The following is an 18,718-nucleotide window of genomic DNA, read 5'->3' on the forward strand; positions in this document are numbered from 1 at the left end:
AAAGACCCATATACGAAGTAACTGATAAAAATAAGCTGTTATGTAAGAGCAATAGCACTGTGGGCATCGTTCTGTCATATGCACAAGCTCGTATCTCAGCTCGAGGTTCATGCTTCTCGAGCCAGCATCAAACTTTAGCCTCTAGTTGCAAACTGTGGGATGTTGCAAAGCGTTCCCATCTCTTGTGTGTTTATTATAAACGTCATTAGCGATTAGTCAACGTCAACTTGACTTTAATCACATGCCTATCGACTTCAGAAAAATCTGAGGTCGTTCAACCCCTTGGGTGATGTGCAGCTTAACTTGAATTTTGGTGGGATTGTTGTTGTGGATATTATTAATATTAAGACGTTTTCTCTTTTCAGGCTCCTTTTGCAATTATGGAGGCTTAAATGGTGGAGAGTTTTGGGGGGAAGGAGTCTTTCCCCTCAAAGTTGGTGGACTTTTTGGCTGGACAGTACCAAGAACTGAAGGATTTGCCTTTTGTAAAATACGATACACACACTACAGGTTAACTTATTTTTGAGTCGACTGGAATATATTTGTATGCTTTTGTACAGATTTTTTCTTTTTTTTTCTTTGATGCAAATGATTGTTCCAAAGGTTTTGTCGGCTGTGTTGCTGAGATGGTGGACTGAGATGAGGTAGATCTTCTCTCCGGGGCCGCTAGGGTGCCGTGGAACCTCAACACACGCACAAGTCTAGCGCCCTGAAATTCACAGCAAGGCTAAACATATTCCCTGTTTTTTCATTCTGTTTTCCTTAATTTATTGCTAGAAAGTGTGAGAAATCTCAAGCTTGTGGGTGTTTTGGATAGCTCTGGTGTTGTAACTCCGCTAAAATGAGTCTGGGGAGCCCAGACTGCACACCGAAGTGCCGTTCTGAAAGGCACGCTGATGAAGTGATCGCCGCTTTGACCAGCGGTTCGGAGGGGCGTCTGCGCGGCTTTCTCTCTGTCCACTGTCACAACGCAGCCACCCTGCGGGATGAGTTTGGGCGCACGGCTCTGCACCTCGCTGCCTCTCTGGGGAAACGGGACCTGCTTCAGTGGCTCCTGGACCGTAAGCATGCTGACCTGATGGCGAAGGACAAGGAGTCTGGGTGGACCGCTCTGCACCGCAGCGCCTTCTATGGGCAAATTCACTGCCTTATGACACTCATCAAGGTGAGAACTGGTTCATTAACCAATGGCAATATTAGAGAGATGGGTGACCAATGGCCAGTATAATGTCAATATACAGGTGAAACTCGAAAAATCTGATTATCATGCAAAAGTTTATTTATTTCAGTAATTCAACTTAAAAAGTGAAACTAATATATTATATAGACTCATTACATGCAAAGTGAGATATTTCGAGTCTTTATTTGTTATAATTGTGATGATTATGTCTTACAGATTATGAAAACTAAAAATTAAAAATTAAAAATTTGAGTATTGTGAAAAGGTTTTCATAAGCTGTAAGACATAATCATCAATATTATAACAAATAAAGGCTTGTAATATCTCACTTTGCATGTAATGAGTCTATATAATATATTAGTTTCACCTTTTAAGTTGAATTAAGTTCATGCTTTTAAGTTTTGCACGATATTCAAATTTTTCGAGTTTCACCTGTATATTTTAAAGGAATTTAATGAAGTTAAAAGGATAGTTCACCCAAAAATGAGAATTGTCACCATTGCTCACCCTCATGTTGTTCCAAACCTGTATGAGTTTCTTCTGTTCAACACTAAAGATATTTAAAAAATGTTGGTAATCAAGCAGTTGATGACACCCATTGACTTCCATGGTATTTTGTTTTTTTCCTACTATGGAAGTCAATGGCTACCGTCAACTGTTTGATTACCAACATTTTTTTTTTATATCTTCGTTTGTATTGAACAGAAGAAATAAACTCATACAGGTTTGGAACAATATGAGGCTGTTTGTTAAGGATGACAAAATATACATTTTTGGGTGAACTATACATCTAAATGATGCAGAAAATTGCTAAATTAAATAGCAGTTGCACACTTCAACTTTTAAAATAGGAAAAACAAAAATGCGCATTTTCATCCAAAGCTGGTCAGTTCTGGAACTGTCACACGAGTAATATAACACTTCCGTTAATTTAGCCAAGTGGGTATTATTGCTTCATGCCAATAATCTCAAAAATGAGCAAATAATGCCTAATTAATTGGCCTGGGTGATATATTTGTCAATCACAGTTAAAACTCCTGCAGATTTTGAAACCCAGTGGACTGAGAGTCACCGGAAGTGCTTTATTTTTTCCTCCCAATTCTATTAGTCTTTCATTGGTCTATGTATCTTTGTGTTCCAGCATGGTGGAGGACTGTCCATCCAGGACAAGGAGGGTCTTTCTGTCCTAGACCTCACCATGAAGGACCGCCCAGCTCATGTTGTGTTCCGAAACTCTGGTAATTAAAATGGGTTAAAGGATTAGTTCACTTTCAAAAAAATGTTTTGCTGATAATTTACTTACCCCGCTGTCATTCAAGATATCCATGTCTTTCTTTCTTCAGTCGAAAAGAAATTTAGGTTTTTGAGGAAAACATTCCAGGCTTTTTCTACACAGAATGGACTTCAATGGCAACCATCTATCCCAATGTTCAAAGAAGGTCTCAATGCAGCTTCAAAGTCTCTACACGATCCCAGTCGAGATATAAGGGTCTTATCTAGCGAAACGATCGATTATAAAAAATTAAATAAAATGTATATACTTTTTAACCACACATGCCCGTCTTGTACCATCTCTGAGATGCGCCACATATTACGTCATCAAGTTGGAAAGGTCACGAAAAAATAATAATTTAAAAGAAAGATGTCGGACGATTTTGAAGTTGGAGGAGAAAATGTGATGGAGTTTTTCGGCCTTCCCAACCTTTTTGAACCGGAGTACACAGACAAATAACTTAGATGACGTGACGCGTGACCTTTCCAACGTGATGACGCAATGCGTGGCGCATCTCAGAGATGGTACACGACGGGCATTTGTGGTTAAAAAGTATATAATTTATTTATTTTTTGTGTGAAAATAACCGATGGTTTTGCTGGATAAGACCCTTATTTCTCGACTGGGATTGTGTCGAGCATTTGAAGCTGCACTGAGACGGACATATGAACCTTCACGAACATTGGAATATTTGGTTGCCATTGAAGTCCATTAAATGGAGAAAAATCCTGGAATGTTTTCCTCAAATACCTTAATTTCTTTTCGACTGAAGAAAGAAAGACATGGATATCTTGGATGACATCGGGGTGAGTAAATTATCAGGAAACACTTTTTTGAAAGTGAACTAATCCTTTAATGTCCTTCTTAATATTTAGTGTATCAGTGTTAATCTAGTATTTATAACAATAAAACCTCAAAATTAAAATTTATTGTTCTCAAATTGTTCCAAACCTGCATGATTCTTTTTTATTTATTTTTTATCAAAGTCAGAACTTTTGAGAAATATGATGCGTTTAAATATTGTTATGCAGTAAAAGCATACAGTAAACTGTGTTTGTCATGCTCCAAAAATGACAAATGACAAAACACCACAACAGTATCTGACGCATGGCATCCTGTTATGAGACCTGTCAGAACCAATGGTGTTTGGTTTCATTGATGTCAAAACTGGTGTTTTGCGTCATTCAAACTTGCAGCATAAAAAGTGTAAGTGGGAATGATATTTAACAATCTCCTAGTACTCTTTTGGGACGCTTGACGGTCCCTGGTCACTGACTACTTGTATTCAGTGGGGGGAAAAAACAGCAAGAATATTATTCAAAATGAAATATAGGGAACATTTTCAAATGCTGGTTTGGAATGACATGAGGAGAGAGAGTTTAAAATGAGAGAGTTTACTTTTGGCTTAAACCTTAAATCAATAAACCAAAACTTGTCACATTTCCGGGTCCAACACTCTATCAGTTCCCAAAAGCAAATGACAAATGGTACTAATATACACACTAATATACTACAGAAATCGCATTATCCTAACTTTTATCTCTATACTGAAAACTCAGTTGGCCAGGCAGTGATACATCTCTTTATGAATGGTTAAAATATTGGCGTCTGGGATGTCGTGAGCATAAAGATTGTTGTGTACACCATGATTTTTAAAAGTTTAGCTTAAATGTGTGATAGGAATGAATAATGTTCATAAACCACTGTTGAGATGGTATTCCCAGTTGAAATGGATTGGAGGCTTGGCCCTAGAAACGGTATTCAATGCATTAAAACAAGTGGATAACTTGTGTCCTTGTTCTGATCTCATTTCAGACCCTACTGAAGTGTACACTTGGGGAAACAACACAAATTTTAGTCTCGGACATGGAAACCAGGAGAGCAGACACCATCCTGAGATCGTGGACCTGTTTTCAAGGTCTGGGATCTATGTGAAGCAGGTAAATGTCTTTTTTTTTTTTTTTAGGTTAAACTTTATTTTGATAGTCGACTGGAGTCCATAAACATAATGATAAATAAAATCATAGATTTAACAGTTTTGTTCATAGTGTGTAGACCGAGATTCCATCACAAACAGCCAGAGTCCCGACTGTGAACACAGGAAATATACAATCTCTCACGATCAAACGTGGCTTTAGAGTAAACAAACATGGTGGACGACGGGAAAGAAGAAATGGCGATAATAGTGTTTGAACTGGTTTTTACTGAAAATTCAAGGAGAAATAGAAAAAGTTTATGATGAAGTCGTGTTTTGCTTCCGTCTCCCATCAGCTTGCTTTCTGATTGGGTATTGTTTCGTTCCACGTGACAATCTACTGTATAGAGTGCATGCGCGTTTGTCCTCTGGGTTTCTCCCACACAACAGGATCTCTGATCGTAAAAAATCAACTTGTTGGATATTACAATTTGATATCGGTGAGGCCTTAATGTTCTTCTGAGCAGATTCAATCACTCTTAACACACCTCATTAAAATAATCTGTAGAGCCATCAAGATAATCGGGACTTTAGAGAGTTACTTACCATGTAACGGTAGTTGCAAAGTTTCTTATAATTAGTAGAATGTCTAAAGTTAACCATCTAAATAAAGTGTTACCTTTTTTTTTAGGGCTGTCAAAAGATTAATCGCGATTAATCGCATCCAAAATAAAAGTTTATGTTTACATAATATATGTGTGTGTACTGTGTATAATTATTTATATATATAAAAACACACACAATCATGTATATATTTAAGAAAAATTGGTTATATTTATATATAATATAAATGTATATACAGTATATAAATGCAATTATTCCTTAAATATATATATGAATGTGTGTGTATTTATACATAATAATTCTACACAGTATACACACATATATTATGTAAACATAAACTTTTATTTTGGGTGTGATTAATCACGATTAATCTTTTGACAGCCCTACTTTTTTTTTTCTTTTTTTTTTTTTACTATTTAAAAAAAATAATATTGGTTTTCTTCTTCAAAAGGTTTCATTAAAGTCGTCATGAAACACAAGTTGCGATAGAATTTTCTTCCCAACTGCGACGTATATACGAGTGAAAACGGCTTCTGCAACAAGACAAAATGTAGGCTTGAAACTTATTTTTGTCCATTGGAATTGATTTTTGTGGTTTGCTATTGGTGGATCTCATGTGAGTGACAGGTTGCCCCGCCCTCACGCCAGTAATCACATCATCAGAGAAGAGATGTCGCTGCAAGAGGGAGTTATTTTGATTAAAGATATGAGGAGCGTGAATTTAAGAAGAAGAAAAATTATAATGTGCACTGATATATAACTAATTATAAATTCTGCAATAAAAATAAAATATTTTGATCTCTTGGTGACTTTAGTCATAATATTTACGATGTGGCCACTCAAACTTCTCTTCATCTTATTACTTCTATTTACAGTAGATGCATTTTTGCTGATGAGGCACATAATGCTATGAAATCCTCAGGGTTTATGCAAACCGGGTCTAAAGATCCCCAGGGTTATGTGACAACAGAGGACGGTAAAAACAGAGGACCTGCTAGTGTTGCCTTGATACCGGGCTTTCTCAACAGGGAACTCCTTCATAACAAAGATCTCCAAGAGTCCTTGCAAACCATCTGAGGAGACTTAGACCTCTTTGTTTCTCTGTAAATTGTTCTTGAAAAAGCCCTCGAGGATGAACACTATGTTCCTGCTGATGGAGAGAAGCTCTTTGTGTTTGAACTCGGGCGTTTAGCAGATGTGCATGAGCACTTAGGTGATTGTCACCGCTTTGGCATACTTGACCCTGACAGCTCAACTCATGCCAACATCATGCTTTGAACGGTGTATAAGTTTCCCTTTTTTCCGTGGTCATAGCGGGGACTCATTTGCATTTTGGATGGACAACCAACATGTGCTCATATGTGGATGGGAAATGTGATCCAGTAGTGTTGCATGATCCCATTGTCAGCCTTTCATTTGGTATTTGGGCATTTTTGAAAGGAGAAGAACAAGGTTAAGGGTGCGATCAAAATGAATTTAGTAAGCCAGATCTGTCAATCATTTAGGATGATGGGACACTTCCAGAGATGCTTCTGATCTATGTAAAGACACTTCAGCAACTCCTTTCATTTTTCATTGTTTAGTCTGTTGTGTGTGATTAATTTCTGAAGTGCAGGGCAGTCCTTTAATTTTACAGTGCTCATTGTGATGGCGGATCTTGTTTCCCGACCCTTTCATCAGCTCTCCAATGCCCCCCGAAGCACATTGTGACCTGCCACGCTGTTCTGCAGATGCTTTCAGTTAAATATTAAAATATTCATTCAGGGATAACAGCAGCAGATTAAATAAGCGCTGTGAATGCGTGCGTACGGCAGCGAGGGAGAGCGGGTGCCAGTCAGTTCTTTAGGCGCAGAGTTTGGACACTTTACAGAACATCTCTTGCTTCTGTTTTGGCCTTGAGGAGTGTGTTAAATTAATGATGATGTTGACCCTGGCACCCCTGCCCCGCTGTAGTCGACTCCAAGCCAATCCAGAGCTGGCACGCTCTGTAGAGAAAGGGCAGAGCTGTCATGGCTAAAAGTCAAGCCCTTATGATGAGCAGAACGCAGCAGGTTCGTTCATTCTGTAGGCTTCCTATCTCGTTTCTTAATCGACCAATAATCTCACCACTGGGAATTTGTCTATCGTGTTTACAGTGGCATCAAAAGTGTATGGTACACTTGGCTAAAAAGATGTCTAAATGTCATTGCATAAATAGCTCAGAAATAGTTCTGAGAAAAAAAGGCCTTTTTTTTTTTTTTGCAGTTGCACTTGCTTTGATATTTTTGCAGTGACATTTAACCAGCTTGTCTCAATGGTTGTCTAAAACTGAAGCTACCAAATGAGTCAGTGACTTTGCAGAAAGTGTGTTTGTGAATGAATTTACCTCTTAAGTAACTGACTGACTACCATATCACCATAGCATCTTCATAATAGCAAATTAATACTTTTATTAAGTTGGTGTGATGCATTAAATTGATCAAAAGTGACTGTAAAGACATTTATAATGTTACAAAAGATTTCTATTTCAAACAAACAATGTTTTTATTCAACTTTTTATTCATCAAAGAATCCTGAAATAAAAAGGATATCACTGTGGAAATATGAAGCAGCACAACAGTTTTCAACACTGACAATAATAATAAATGTTTCTTGAGCATAATATACTGATTTCTGAAGGATCATGTGACACTGAAGACTGGAGTAATGATGCTGAAACTTCAGCTTTGATCACTGGAATAAATTACATTTTAAAATATATTACAATAGAAAGCAGTTATTTAAACTAATAATTTCACTATATTACTGTTTTTACTGTATTTTTAATTTAAAAAATGAGTCTCAGTGAGCATATAAGATGTCTTCTAAAAACATATTCTTACCAACCCCAAACTTTTGAACTGTAGTGTATTCTGGTTTTAAATTGATCAGATGAAGGCATATTAGTGTACAGGATGTTACACAAATGTTACCTTCTACACTCTTACTAAAAAAATCAACCAAGGTAATAAAATGAAAATGACTGAAGAGAACGGTATTGGCCCAAACCCCAGATCTCTGGACTTACTGAGCCAAAAAAATAAAAAAAATAAGCTAATTGTCAGGTTGTTTGTTAATTCAATTCAATTCTCCTTTATTTGTATAGTGCTTTTCACAAAACATATTGTTTCAAAGCAGCTTTACAGAAAATGTGTGTCTACATTACAATTTAGAGTGATCTGTTGTCATTGGTGACTGTGTCCAAAGTTATGTATTTCAGAAATGTACATATACAAATCACACATTTAGCTAATAATGTATTAATTTAAACCATGTATTAATTTAAGGCATAAACAGTGAGCTTATTGAAGTAATACATGTTTGTTAACAAATTAAATTCATTTTAAATTTAAATTTACTACATTAACTTCTTATTTTACGAAGTTCTATTTTTTATCTTTTGCTGGAAAAAAAAAAAACAGGCGTGTGGCGTATGAGTTATATCCGAAAGCGGATCATGGCTGCCTGTGCAAACGTGATCTCGAATGATGATGATGGCAACATTGTTGTGTTTCTGTGTCTTTTGAGGTGGTGTTGTGCAAGTTCCACTCGGTCTTCCTGTCCCAGAAGGGTCAGGTGTACACATGTGGACACGGACAGGGCGGACGACTTGGACATGGTGATGAACAGACATATCTGGTAAGATGTTTTGGTGTGGGGCAACGCATATATTTCTGCATCTGCTTTCTAAGACTTGCTGTCCATGTTCACATCAAAGGTTCCCCGAATGGTGGAGGGTCTTTTGTCCCATCACTGCTCACAGATTGCAGCGGCCCGAGATCACACTGTGGTTCTGACAGAGGAGGGGTACGTCTACACTTTTGGGCTCAACACCCACCATCAGCTGGGTCTGGCACCTCCTCCTGCTTCCAGCCAAGTTCCCAAACAGGTCGGTCAGCCTGGGGCCAGATTTGCAAAACATTCTTATGAATAAAAATCTTCTTAACTGATATTTTCTTCTCATTTTCTTACTTAAGAGAAAAACACAAGAATATTTAGTACTCCCCAAAAAACTTAAGAACATTCGCAGGAAAAAAAGATAAGATCTTAAGACAACTTAAGAATTCACTTTCTTGAAAGTAATTATCTCATTATATAAATTGTACATTTTAACCAAAAAAAGTTACATAGTGTACCATTAAAGGTAGGGTAGGTCAGAATTGTCTAAAAAAAACTTTTATTCAAATTTGTTTAAACTGTCTTTATATACCAATGCATAATTAAAATGCAAGTACTCTGAAATAGAGAGTATAAAAAAACGAGTGGCTCTAGTGTATTTAATCTTCAATAAACACAGCTCATTAATTCCATTCACTCCCACCTAAAAACGGGTGCGCGACTGCGCGCACGTGGGCAGAGCCAGTAATAGCGGCGGTAGTCATGGCGACGGAGAGTGACAGTCGCGCAAGCCAATCCTGTGATTCGTCCCGAATGGAAATAATGAGCTGTGTTTAATGAAGATTAAACGGTCTAGAGTCACTCGATTTTTATACTCTTTTTATCAGAGTACTTACATTTTAATTATGCATTGATATATATAGAAAGTTTAATCAAATTTGGTAAAAAGTTTTTATATAAATCCTACCTACCCTACCTTTAAGAAGATTTTTGTGGATATGCACGACACACTGTATCATAAATTTAATAAACTCTAGGTTATTCCATAAATTGCATTTTTTTACGTTATTTACGATTGACCGCAGGTCACATCTAAGTCCCTGAAAGGGAGGTCCGTGATTGGTGTTGCAGCCGGCCGGTTCCACACTGTTCTTTGGACCCGAGATGCGGTTTATACCGTAGGATTAAATGGTGGCCAACTTGGTAAGAGGCTCAAGTACCCAGATATATTTATCACAGAAAATAATCAGGGCTGCGTTTCTCAAAAGCATTGTGAGCTAAGTTGACCGTAGAGACTATTGGTGGCAATGGTTATATGATCTGCTTACGATGCTTTTGGGAAACGCAGCCCAGATTGTTTAACTGATCTAACATCTCTCAGGTGTATAGCAAATCCTCTGCGTGCAATTTCACCAGAGCATCTGCTTCATTTGCCTCTTCCCATATGAAAAGTTGTGGTCTTACCATTGTGATACATCCAGGTTACCTGCAGGAGCCCAACGGAGAGAAGTGCGTGACTGTTCCTCGACAGGTGTCCGCTCTGCACCACAAGGATTTGACCATCACTATGGCGGCTGCGAGCAATGGGGCCACTGTGTGTGTGACCGAAAGGGGAGATGTGTACCTGCTGGCAGATTATCAGTGCAAGAAACTGGCCTCCAAGTGAGTGGAGTTCAGAGACCAGAGTTTGACAATTATGTTGCCTTAGCAATACAGATTTTGTACAGTTTTTAGATCTTGAAATGTAATTTGCAACAGGCACTTATCACAAGCTAGGTTTCCATCCACATATTTTTATGCAAATTTTGAGGTACTAAATTAAAATGATGCAGATGGAAATGGTGATCTTTGTTTGGAAATGTATTATGCAATATTCCAATTCAAAGTTCAGTTGGATGGAAGTTCAACACTGTCCTTGTGTTGTTCTCCAGACAAATGAACCTGAAAAAAGTGCTAGTGAGCGGAGGTAGTTTGGATCATCGTATTGATTCTCAGCTTCTGCATGATGGTGGAGGAGAGAAGCTGGTGATTCTGGCTCTAGATGAAACTGGAAGGGTGAGTGATATACGACACTGAACTGAACTTCAATATGCACATCAGAGATGCTAACAGGATCAAAATATTACTCAATAATTACTTGTAGAAGTTTAAGATGAGATTGGGTTAAAACTTTGGGTATTGGGTTAAAGCCTTAAAAAAAAATCTGATGTGTTATTATCATACAAAAATTCCTGCCTACAAATTTTGTCCAAAGGACTTCCGTTAATCAGAATTTGGCAAATGGAAATATCTTGACATACATTTTTTGCATCCACCAACATGGAAAATTTGTATCTGATCTGGAAGAAGAATAGATATTTTTGTGGTCTACATAACAGTGACCGCTAATGCTCTGTTTCCTAAAATTATCACCTCAAGTGCAAGAACAACAAAGGTCCTAAGACCAAGCCTTGTGGCACACCATATTTTGCAATAGGTCAGGCAGATTTTCATGTACACAAATCGGTGGCAAAAATCGGACAGGTAAGACCTAAACCAAGCTAGTGACTGTACATATTTGCCTACACGATTCCCTAGCCCGTGTAAAATAATTTTTTGATCTATAGTATCAAAATCAGCACTTTGTTCCAAGGTACTAGCATCAGATGACATAAGTTAGTAGTTTGTCCCCTCCCTCCCTATAATGTCTGCTTAACCAAGATGTTCATTCTTGTGGGCCAATATGTGCCTGATAAAAGACTTATCAGCTGCACCAGGCCAGTTAATGGAATGGGATCCAAGTTTTTAGTAATGTTTTCTTATCTATATGTTTTTATATATATATAAAAAAAACTTAATCTTATATATAAATAATAAAAGCTTAATCTTATGTCGTCAGTTGGTTTGCCTTGCATGTATGCCTAATGCCTAATTGTCTGGTTATATGCCAGATTTTTATGCTTTTATATCTTAACAGCTTGTCACTCCATCAGTTTATTTAATGGCGTATCCCTGTAATCATGTGGCTTGTTACTTTGAGGAGAGATGCATTACTACTTTTCTGAGTAGTCTGACTTAAGATTACCGTATGTAGGGCCCTTTGATTTCCGTGATGCTGAAAACATGGACTGAACCGCATACTCCTGTCATAAAAAAAATGACAGGAATGTAAAAATTTAATGGAAAATGTAATGGTTGAACTTTTACGAAATTGTTGTTAAAACTGTATGTTTTATGATTTCAGTTAATTATATATGCTTTTTGGTTACTAAAGTTTTATTTAAAACTGAAAAAGTAAAAAAATGATTTTGAGAAAGTAAAACCGATTTCATAAGGCCCTTGTTATTTTCTTGGGCTCACTTGACTTGAGCCAGTAAGACACCTTTCAACCACTTTAACAACCATTTAGCTGGTATTGTATTAATTCTATTAATTTTCAGTTTATTCTCTGATGTTCTTGCAGGTGTTATGCTGGCGCTCCACGGGCACGTCAGTGAGGCAGTGTCGCTGGGCTTATGGACGACAGGTCTTCATGTCAGACATCGCCCTGAGTAAGAACAGCATGATGTTTGTAACTCAGGATGGAGAGGGCTTCAGTGGACAGTGGCTGGGACAGTACAAGAAAGCTGTAGACAAAAAAGGTACTGGGAGCATCAGTTTAACTAAATGTGTTTTAAATAAAATGGAAATTTTAAACTAGATATGCTCTGTTGTGTCAGATAACATGGAGGTGTCCGGCCACTCAGACGGAGGAGTTGTCTATGAACGAATCCGACTGGAGAAGCTTCATTACGTCCACAGAGCCGTCAGCATCACCATGGATTCTAACGGACGAAACTTCGGAGTATTGCAAGCCGATCCCAAAACCAGGTGCAGATAATTATGACTACGGTCACAGATGTGTATGACTAAGACATGTTTGGAATTTTTTAGTCTTTTGATGTCTCTAAATGGTTCCAGTTCCTTCTGGTCATCAAAGTTGTTTATCGTACAAAGGTAAACAAAAGTTCCTTAACCAAATTTACAGTTTTTCAAGACAAACAACACCCGAAGTATAAAACATTACACCAATAGACCGATAAATCTTTGCCTAAACACTGTATGGTTTTATTGGACACACACTTTCACTGCCTTCTATCAGCAGCAAAAGATATGAAAGCCATTCTCTCCTCCCTTTTAAAAGTTGATAAACCTGTTTATTATGTTATCTTAACTATGTGCGTATGTGGTAATTCTATGGTTACATTTTTTTTCATTAACACTTTTTGTTATTCTGGTTGAAACTCTCTTCACATCCCGATAGCAATCAAATAATAGAAGTGTTCTACATATAATTATTATTTTTTTTGTACCAGAGGTGGAAAGTCATTAATTACAAATACTTTGGTTACAGTACTTGAGTTGATTTTTTTTTTTTTCTAATTTTGAATATAATTAAGTTGTGGTACTTTTAATAAACTTGCTTGAATAAAAATAAAGTATTCAACTTCGCTACACTTATTTTTCACCCAAAGTACTTTGACAAAGGTGCCGATGGAGCAACAGCGGCTTTCAAACCACGCTTTGACATTCAATCACTGGCGCTCGCGTTTTGAATCCGTATCGCAGACGTTTTTAACATTTTAGTGAATGTAAGTGAGCTATGCTCATTATTGATATTTAGATATCAAGAACAATGCAATTGTCTAAAATGCATGCACACAGTTCAGTTTAATGGTAAAGCTCGCCTTCTTTAACAATGCAGTTAAACTAAATGTGCAAAGCAAACTTTGCATGGAGCTGAAATAACCTCAACATTAGCAACAACAGTGAAATAAGGTCGCATGATTTATCTGTCAATAAGATGCACATGAAAGTGTAGTTAGTTACTATAGCAACAGTGGGCTCCCGGCACATTTTTCGGTAGAAATAAAAAAGGAGCAGTTTTTTTTTTTTGTCAGTCATGTTTGAAATCACTTATGTGGTCCCATGTTGCTTCTTAACACAGAGTGAGACAGAATATATATCATTTTATAAAATTCAATACTGTGAATCGGGCTATGTCGATTAACGTTGCATTATAGATGTAAGAGCCATTTTGTCTTTATTTAAATAATATGTAAGTGTGTGTCCAGTAGGGGTCTCTCTTTGGGTAATTGGTTGCTGAATATAGGTAGGAACCTTCCTTCAGGTGACATGTGTTGCTGGAGGGAAGGTGCACACAGTTTTTTGACCGCTAAGCTATGCTATGCTACACTGAGGTATTCTAGGCCATGCTGCGCAGTAGGAAATCTGTATTGGTGAAAGACTTGGAACTGTGGATTTATTGACTGTCTGTTGGACTCTTGCTTACTGGAAATGAGGACCATTCACGGTAAAATAAATCTACAATGAAACCAGAGAACTTGGTGTGGACATTGCAGTGAATAACAACCCGAGCGAGCGCGTCCATTAACAAGCACCGTCCAGCAACCATCAGCTGCTTAAAGTAGTAGACTTGGCTGCTTACATTTAGTCAAAAAACTGTTTTTACTCAAACCAAACTGAGTTTACCTATTTTTGCATTGGAATTTCATCATCTGTTGAATAAGATTGAGTGGAATGTTGGAGGAACTTTGCATCGATTCTGTTTACATCTGAGATCAGCTGCAGCCACGACAGGAGGACATCGCATATCTGTGGATTATATGTGCGCGTCTTTGCTTTGGGTCAGGGACCATCTACCAACGTGAGGAAAGACACTGGAGCTGCTCTACAAACGTCAGCTTTGTTCAAATGGCGCCCAACGTGAAGAGGTATGTTTAGTAGCGCTACTTATTGTTGAATGGCCATTTAACTTTCTGTGCACACAACATGGGGACATAAATCCAATGCATTGGTTGTCAAAAGAGTATAACTAACTTTGCGAACTAGATTCATTGTTGCTTCGATTGTGCTTTGAAAACGGTGGATTATGGAGCCTGCTGAAACTAAGCACAGGTCTATGGAAGCGCTTCCGTTGGACAATGGTGTTTTTACTGATGTTGATGTTCAAATGGACAAACAAAAACGTGTTGTGAAATTAACTCCTAAAGCGTTTGTAGAAAAGGTTGAAAGGTTGCAGAGTGATAGAAAATCTGTGTTTACGAAAGCTACTAATTTAAGGAAAAAGATACAAGGTCTGATGCAACAAAGAAATGTAAAAGAGGTGCAATGTGCTTTTGTTGATCTTCTGGGTTTGTGTGATGAAGTAAAAGGTATTCATGGTTCTTTGATGGGTATGTTACCTGAAAGTGAGAAGGAAAAACATGACACATGGTTTAAGGCAAAAATGATTGTAAACAATGATTTTATTTCTGAAGTCAAAAAGTGGGTATCATGTAATGAAAATGATGAAATTACTACAACTGAAGTCATGACTGACAATGTTGATGGGGTCAATCCTGACAATGTTGATGGGGTCAATCCAGATGATAGTATTTCAAATGTTGGTAGTAGACGTCCAAGTAAAATGAGTACATGCAGTAGTGTTTCTTCTGCCAGAATTCTAGCCGAGGCAAACAAGGCGGCACTGCTTGCTCGTATGGCAGCTTTAAAGGAAAGACAAGACTTGGAGGAGCAAGAGCATGCGATTAAGAGGAAAAAGGAGCAACTGGAACTGAAAGCAATGCTATTAGAATCCAATGCAAAACTTGCAGTTCTAAAGGCCTCTGAAAGTCGCAGTGTTTCAAATGCCTCTCATGTTGTGAAGTCTCAATTGGAAAAGGAAGAAGGGAAAGCATCTGCAACTATCTTAAATCCAATGGCGGAGGAGTTTGAACTAGTTGGCTATAGCAAAACTGCAGATAAAGTACCAGCAGTGGATCCCTTTTTGATGTCTTCTGTGCCGTATCAGGAAATTTGTCAGCAGCCTTGGCAGGAATGTATGGACTCAGAAAGGCGGAATTCCCAGCATGCACTTGGAGACACATCAGTTCAACCTCGTAGACCTTTGGCATCTGAAATGATTTCTCGACCCACATCAGTTCAACATGGACAACAAGCATCTGAAATGATTCCTCGACCACAAATGCAGAGTCAATATGTTGACATTGGCAATATAATGCAAAAGCAAAATGAAATAACATCAGCTCTTGTCCAACAGCAACGTTGTTCATCTTTACCAGCCAGAGATATACCTTTATTTGACGGAGATCCTTTTCAGTATGTTTCGTTTATCAGAGCATTTGAAAAGGGAGTGGAGGAGAAGACAAGCTCTAGTGATTGTTTATATTACTTGGAACAGTTCACTAGGGGGCAGCCACAAGAGTTGGTACGTAGTTGCCTACACATGACCCCTGACCTTGGCTATGCTAAGGCAAAGCAGCTATTGCAGGAACATTTTGGCAATAAGTACAAGATTGCCACTGCTTATCTGGAAAGAGCCTTGTCTTGGCCCGCAATAAAATGGGAGAATGTCAATGCTTTGCAATCGTATGCCCTTTTTCTGCGTGGTTGTTGCAATGTCACTGAGGAATTGCTATACCTTCAGGAGTTAGATATGCCAAGCAATATGAGAGCTATTATGTGTAAATTGCCTTTCAAGCTCAGAGAGCGGTGGAGAACTGTCGCACATAACATTCTGGAAAATACTCAGTGTAGAGCTTTGTTCAAAGATCTTGTGAATTTTCTTGAAAGACAGGTTGGCATCCTAATGGATCCCTTGTTTGGTGATATTAGGGATTTGCCAACTATCACAAGACCTGTTAATCGACCAAGGCTATCTCCAGAAGGCAGAGTTAAGGGAAACATCTTTGCCACTAACATTGCACCAGTGGAATCTGGGGAAACCTCTAAGAATATGAGGACAGAATTGCCACCAAACAATTCTAAACTGATTCCATTATGTGTGTGGTGTGCTAAGCATCATGTATTGGAGTACTGTCAACTATTCAAAAGGAAGAAGCAAAGGGAAAAGATGGACTTTCTAAAAGAGAAAGAGCTTTGCTTTGGTTGCTTAAGTGCTGGGCACATGAGTCGTAATTGTGGCAAGCGGTTGACTTGTAGGATATGTGGTCGGCACCATCCCACTGTGCTTCATGTTGACAGATATACGGCCAATTCAGAGGAGGCGGAGGCATGCAAGTTCGTAGGCTCTGCCGAAACCTGTGGTCATACAGGGGCCGGAAAGGATCGCTGTCTGCTTTCTATCTTACCAGTTCAAGTCAAGGCCAGTAAAGGAGATCAGATAATCCAGACGTATGCATTCCTGGATCCTGGCAGTTCTGCGACTTTTTGTACTGAAAGTCTTATGCAGCGGCTTAATCTCTCTGGTAGAGGAACTCAGTTTCTGTTACAAACTATGGGACAGGAAAGAGTTGTATCAGCATACGCACTCTCTGGGTTGGAAGTGTCTGGTATTGATGGTAACATCTTCTATCAGCTTCCACAAACGCTCACACAGAAACAAATGCCTGTAAGTTCTGACAACATTGTGTCTAAAGGAGATTTGTCTAAGTGGCCTTACCTGGCAAAGGTTAAAGTTCCCCGCATAATGGCTAACGTTGATTTGTTGATTGGAAACAACGCTCCTAAGATGTTGGAGCCTTGGGAAGTCATAAACAGCCATGGGGATGGTCCTTATGCTATGAGAACGGCATTAGGTTGGGTCATCAATGGTCCTTTGCATGCAGGTAGCTTTGAGGCTGAAGACTGTTCTGCAGTGGTTAACAGGATTTCTGTGTGTAGATTGGAAGAGATGTTGTTTAAACAATACAACCATGACTTCAATGAAAGAGCTGCAGAAGAGCAAGGATTGTCAAGAGAGGATATTAGATTTTTGGAGATTGCAGAGAGTTCTGCCAAGCTTCAGGACAATCATTATACCTTAAAGTTGCCATTTAAAAAAGAAAATGTGTATCTGCCCAACAATTTCTCTCTGGCAAAACAGCGGATACTTGGATTGAAGAGGAGATTCCAGAGAGATGATCAGTTTTATCAGGAGTATGTATCATTTGTAAATGAAATGCTCGCAAAGGGATATGCAGAGGAAGTGCCCACTCATCAGCTTAAACGTGAGAGCGGCAAGGTGTGGTACATTCCTCACCATGGTGTACGTCATCCCAAGAAGAGAAACTTGCGGGTGGTTTTTGATTGTGGTGCGGCATTCAATGGAACATCTTTGAATCAAGTCCTTTTACAAGGTCCCAATTTCACAAGCACATTGATTGGAGTCCTCTTGAGGTTTAGGCAGGAGTCTGTAGCGGTCATGGGTGACATACAATCAATGTTTCATCAGGTTCGGGTGGCAGAAGAGGACCGGGACTTCATCCGTTTTTTATGGTGGCAGAATGGAGATTTTACAAAAGAAGTGGCAGTGTTTCGCATGAATGTCCATCTCTTCGGGGCTGTCTCCTCTCCGAGTTGTGCTGCCTTTGCTTTGAGAAAAACAGCAGATGATCATCAATCTGAGTTCCGAGAAGAGGTGGTTCAAACTCTCAAAGAAAACTTCTATGTAGATGATTGCCTTAAGAGTGTGGCATCTGAAGATGAAGCAGTTTGTTTAGTCAATGATCTTTCCATTCTTTGTCAGCGAGGAGGTTTCACTCTGACAAAATGGAGTAGCAACAAGCGCACTGTCCTGCAAACCATTCCCGAGGAGCATCGAGCCAAAGAGTGGAAGGAGCTGGATCTGGACAGGGACAGCCTGCCTCTTGAGAGAGCACTTGGATTGCTGTGGTGTGCGGAAACTGACTCATTTAAGTTCAAAATGGAGGTCCAGGAGAAATCTTGCACAAGACGTGGGATGTTGTCAGTTTCCAGCTCAGTATATGATCCACTTGGGTTTTTGGCACCAGTTGTGCTACCTGCTAAGATCATGCTACAGGAGTTATGTCGGAGGAATGTCGGTTGGGATGAGACTGTGCCCTACGACATTTTGCGTGACTGGACAAGGTGGTTGAAGGAGCTGAATGCACTGTCTGAGTTCAAAGTTGAGAGATGCCTTAAGCCCACAAGCTGTGGGTCTTGCATAAATGCCCAGCTTCATCATTTTTCAGACGCAAGCGAACAAGGGTATGGCACGGTCACTTACCTTAGAATCAAGAATAGCAACAGTGACATTCATGTTGCCTTCCTCATGGGCAAGGCCAGAGTAACACCTTTAAAGGTCATC

The 18,718-nt window shown here is 38.8% G+C and overlaps 1 protein-coding gene across 1 annotated transcript in view; it reads left to right on the plus strand.

The window, feature by feature from the left end:
• Positions 1-18,718, plus strand: part of ibtk (inhibitor of Bruton agammaglobulinemia tyrosine kinase) — a 43,693-nt gene that overhangs the window by 3,132 nt on the left and 21,843 nt on the right. Inside the window, exons 2-11 of the mRNA XM_079625058.1 lie at positions 366-1,165; positions 2,322-2,418; positions 4,269-4,393; positions 8,539-8,649; positions 8,729-8,899; positions 9,714-9,831; positions 10,110-10,290; positions 10,560-10,683; positions 12,071-12,248; positions 12,327-12,477. Of these exons, the coding sequence (XP_079481184.1) occupies positions 842-1,165; positions 2,322-2,418; positions 4,269-4,393; positions 8,539-8,649; positions 8,729-8,899; positions 9,714-9,831; positions 10,110-10,290; positions 10,560-10,683; positions 12,071-12,248; positions 12,327-12,477 (1,580 nt within the window). The 5' untranslated portion in view covers positions 366-841. The remainder of the gene's footprint in view (positions 1-365; positions 1,166-2,321; positions 2,419-4,268; positions 4,394-8,538; positions 8,650-8,728; positions 8,900-9,713; positions 9,832-10,109; positions 10,291-10,559; positions 10,684-12,070; positions 12,249-12,326; positions 12,478-18,718) is intronic.

This window comes from Phoxinus phoxinus, assembly GCF_949152265.1.
Source record: "Phoxinus phoxinus genome assembly, chromosome: 10".
Taxonomy (NCBI): domain Eukaryota; kingdom Metazoa; phylum Chordata; class Actinopteri; order Cypriniformes; family Leuciscidae; genus Phoxinus; species Phoxinus phoxinus.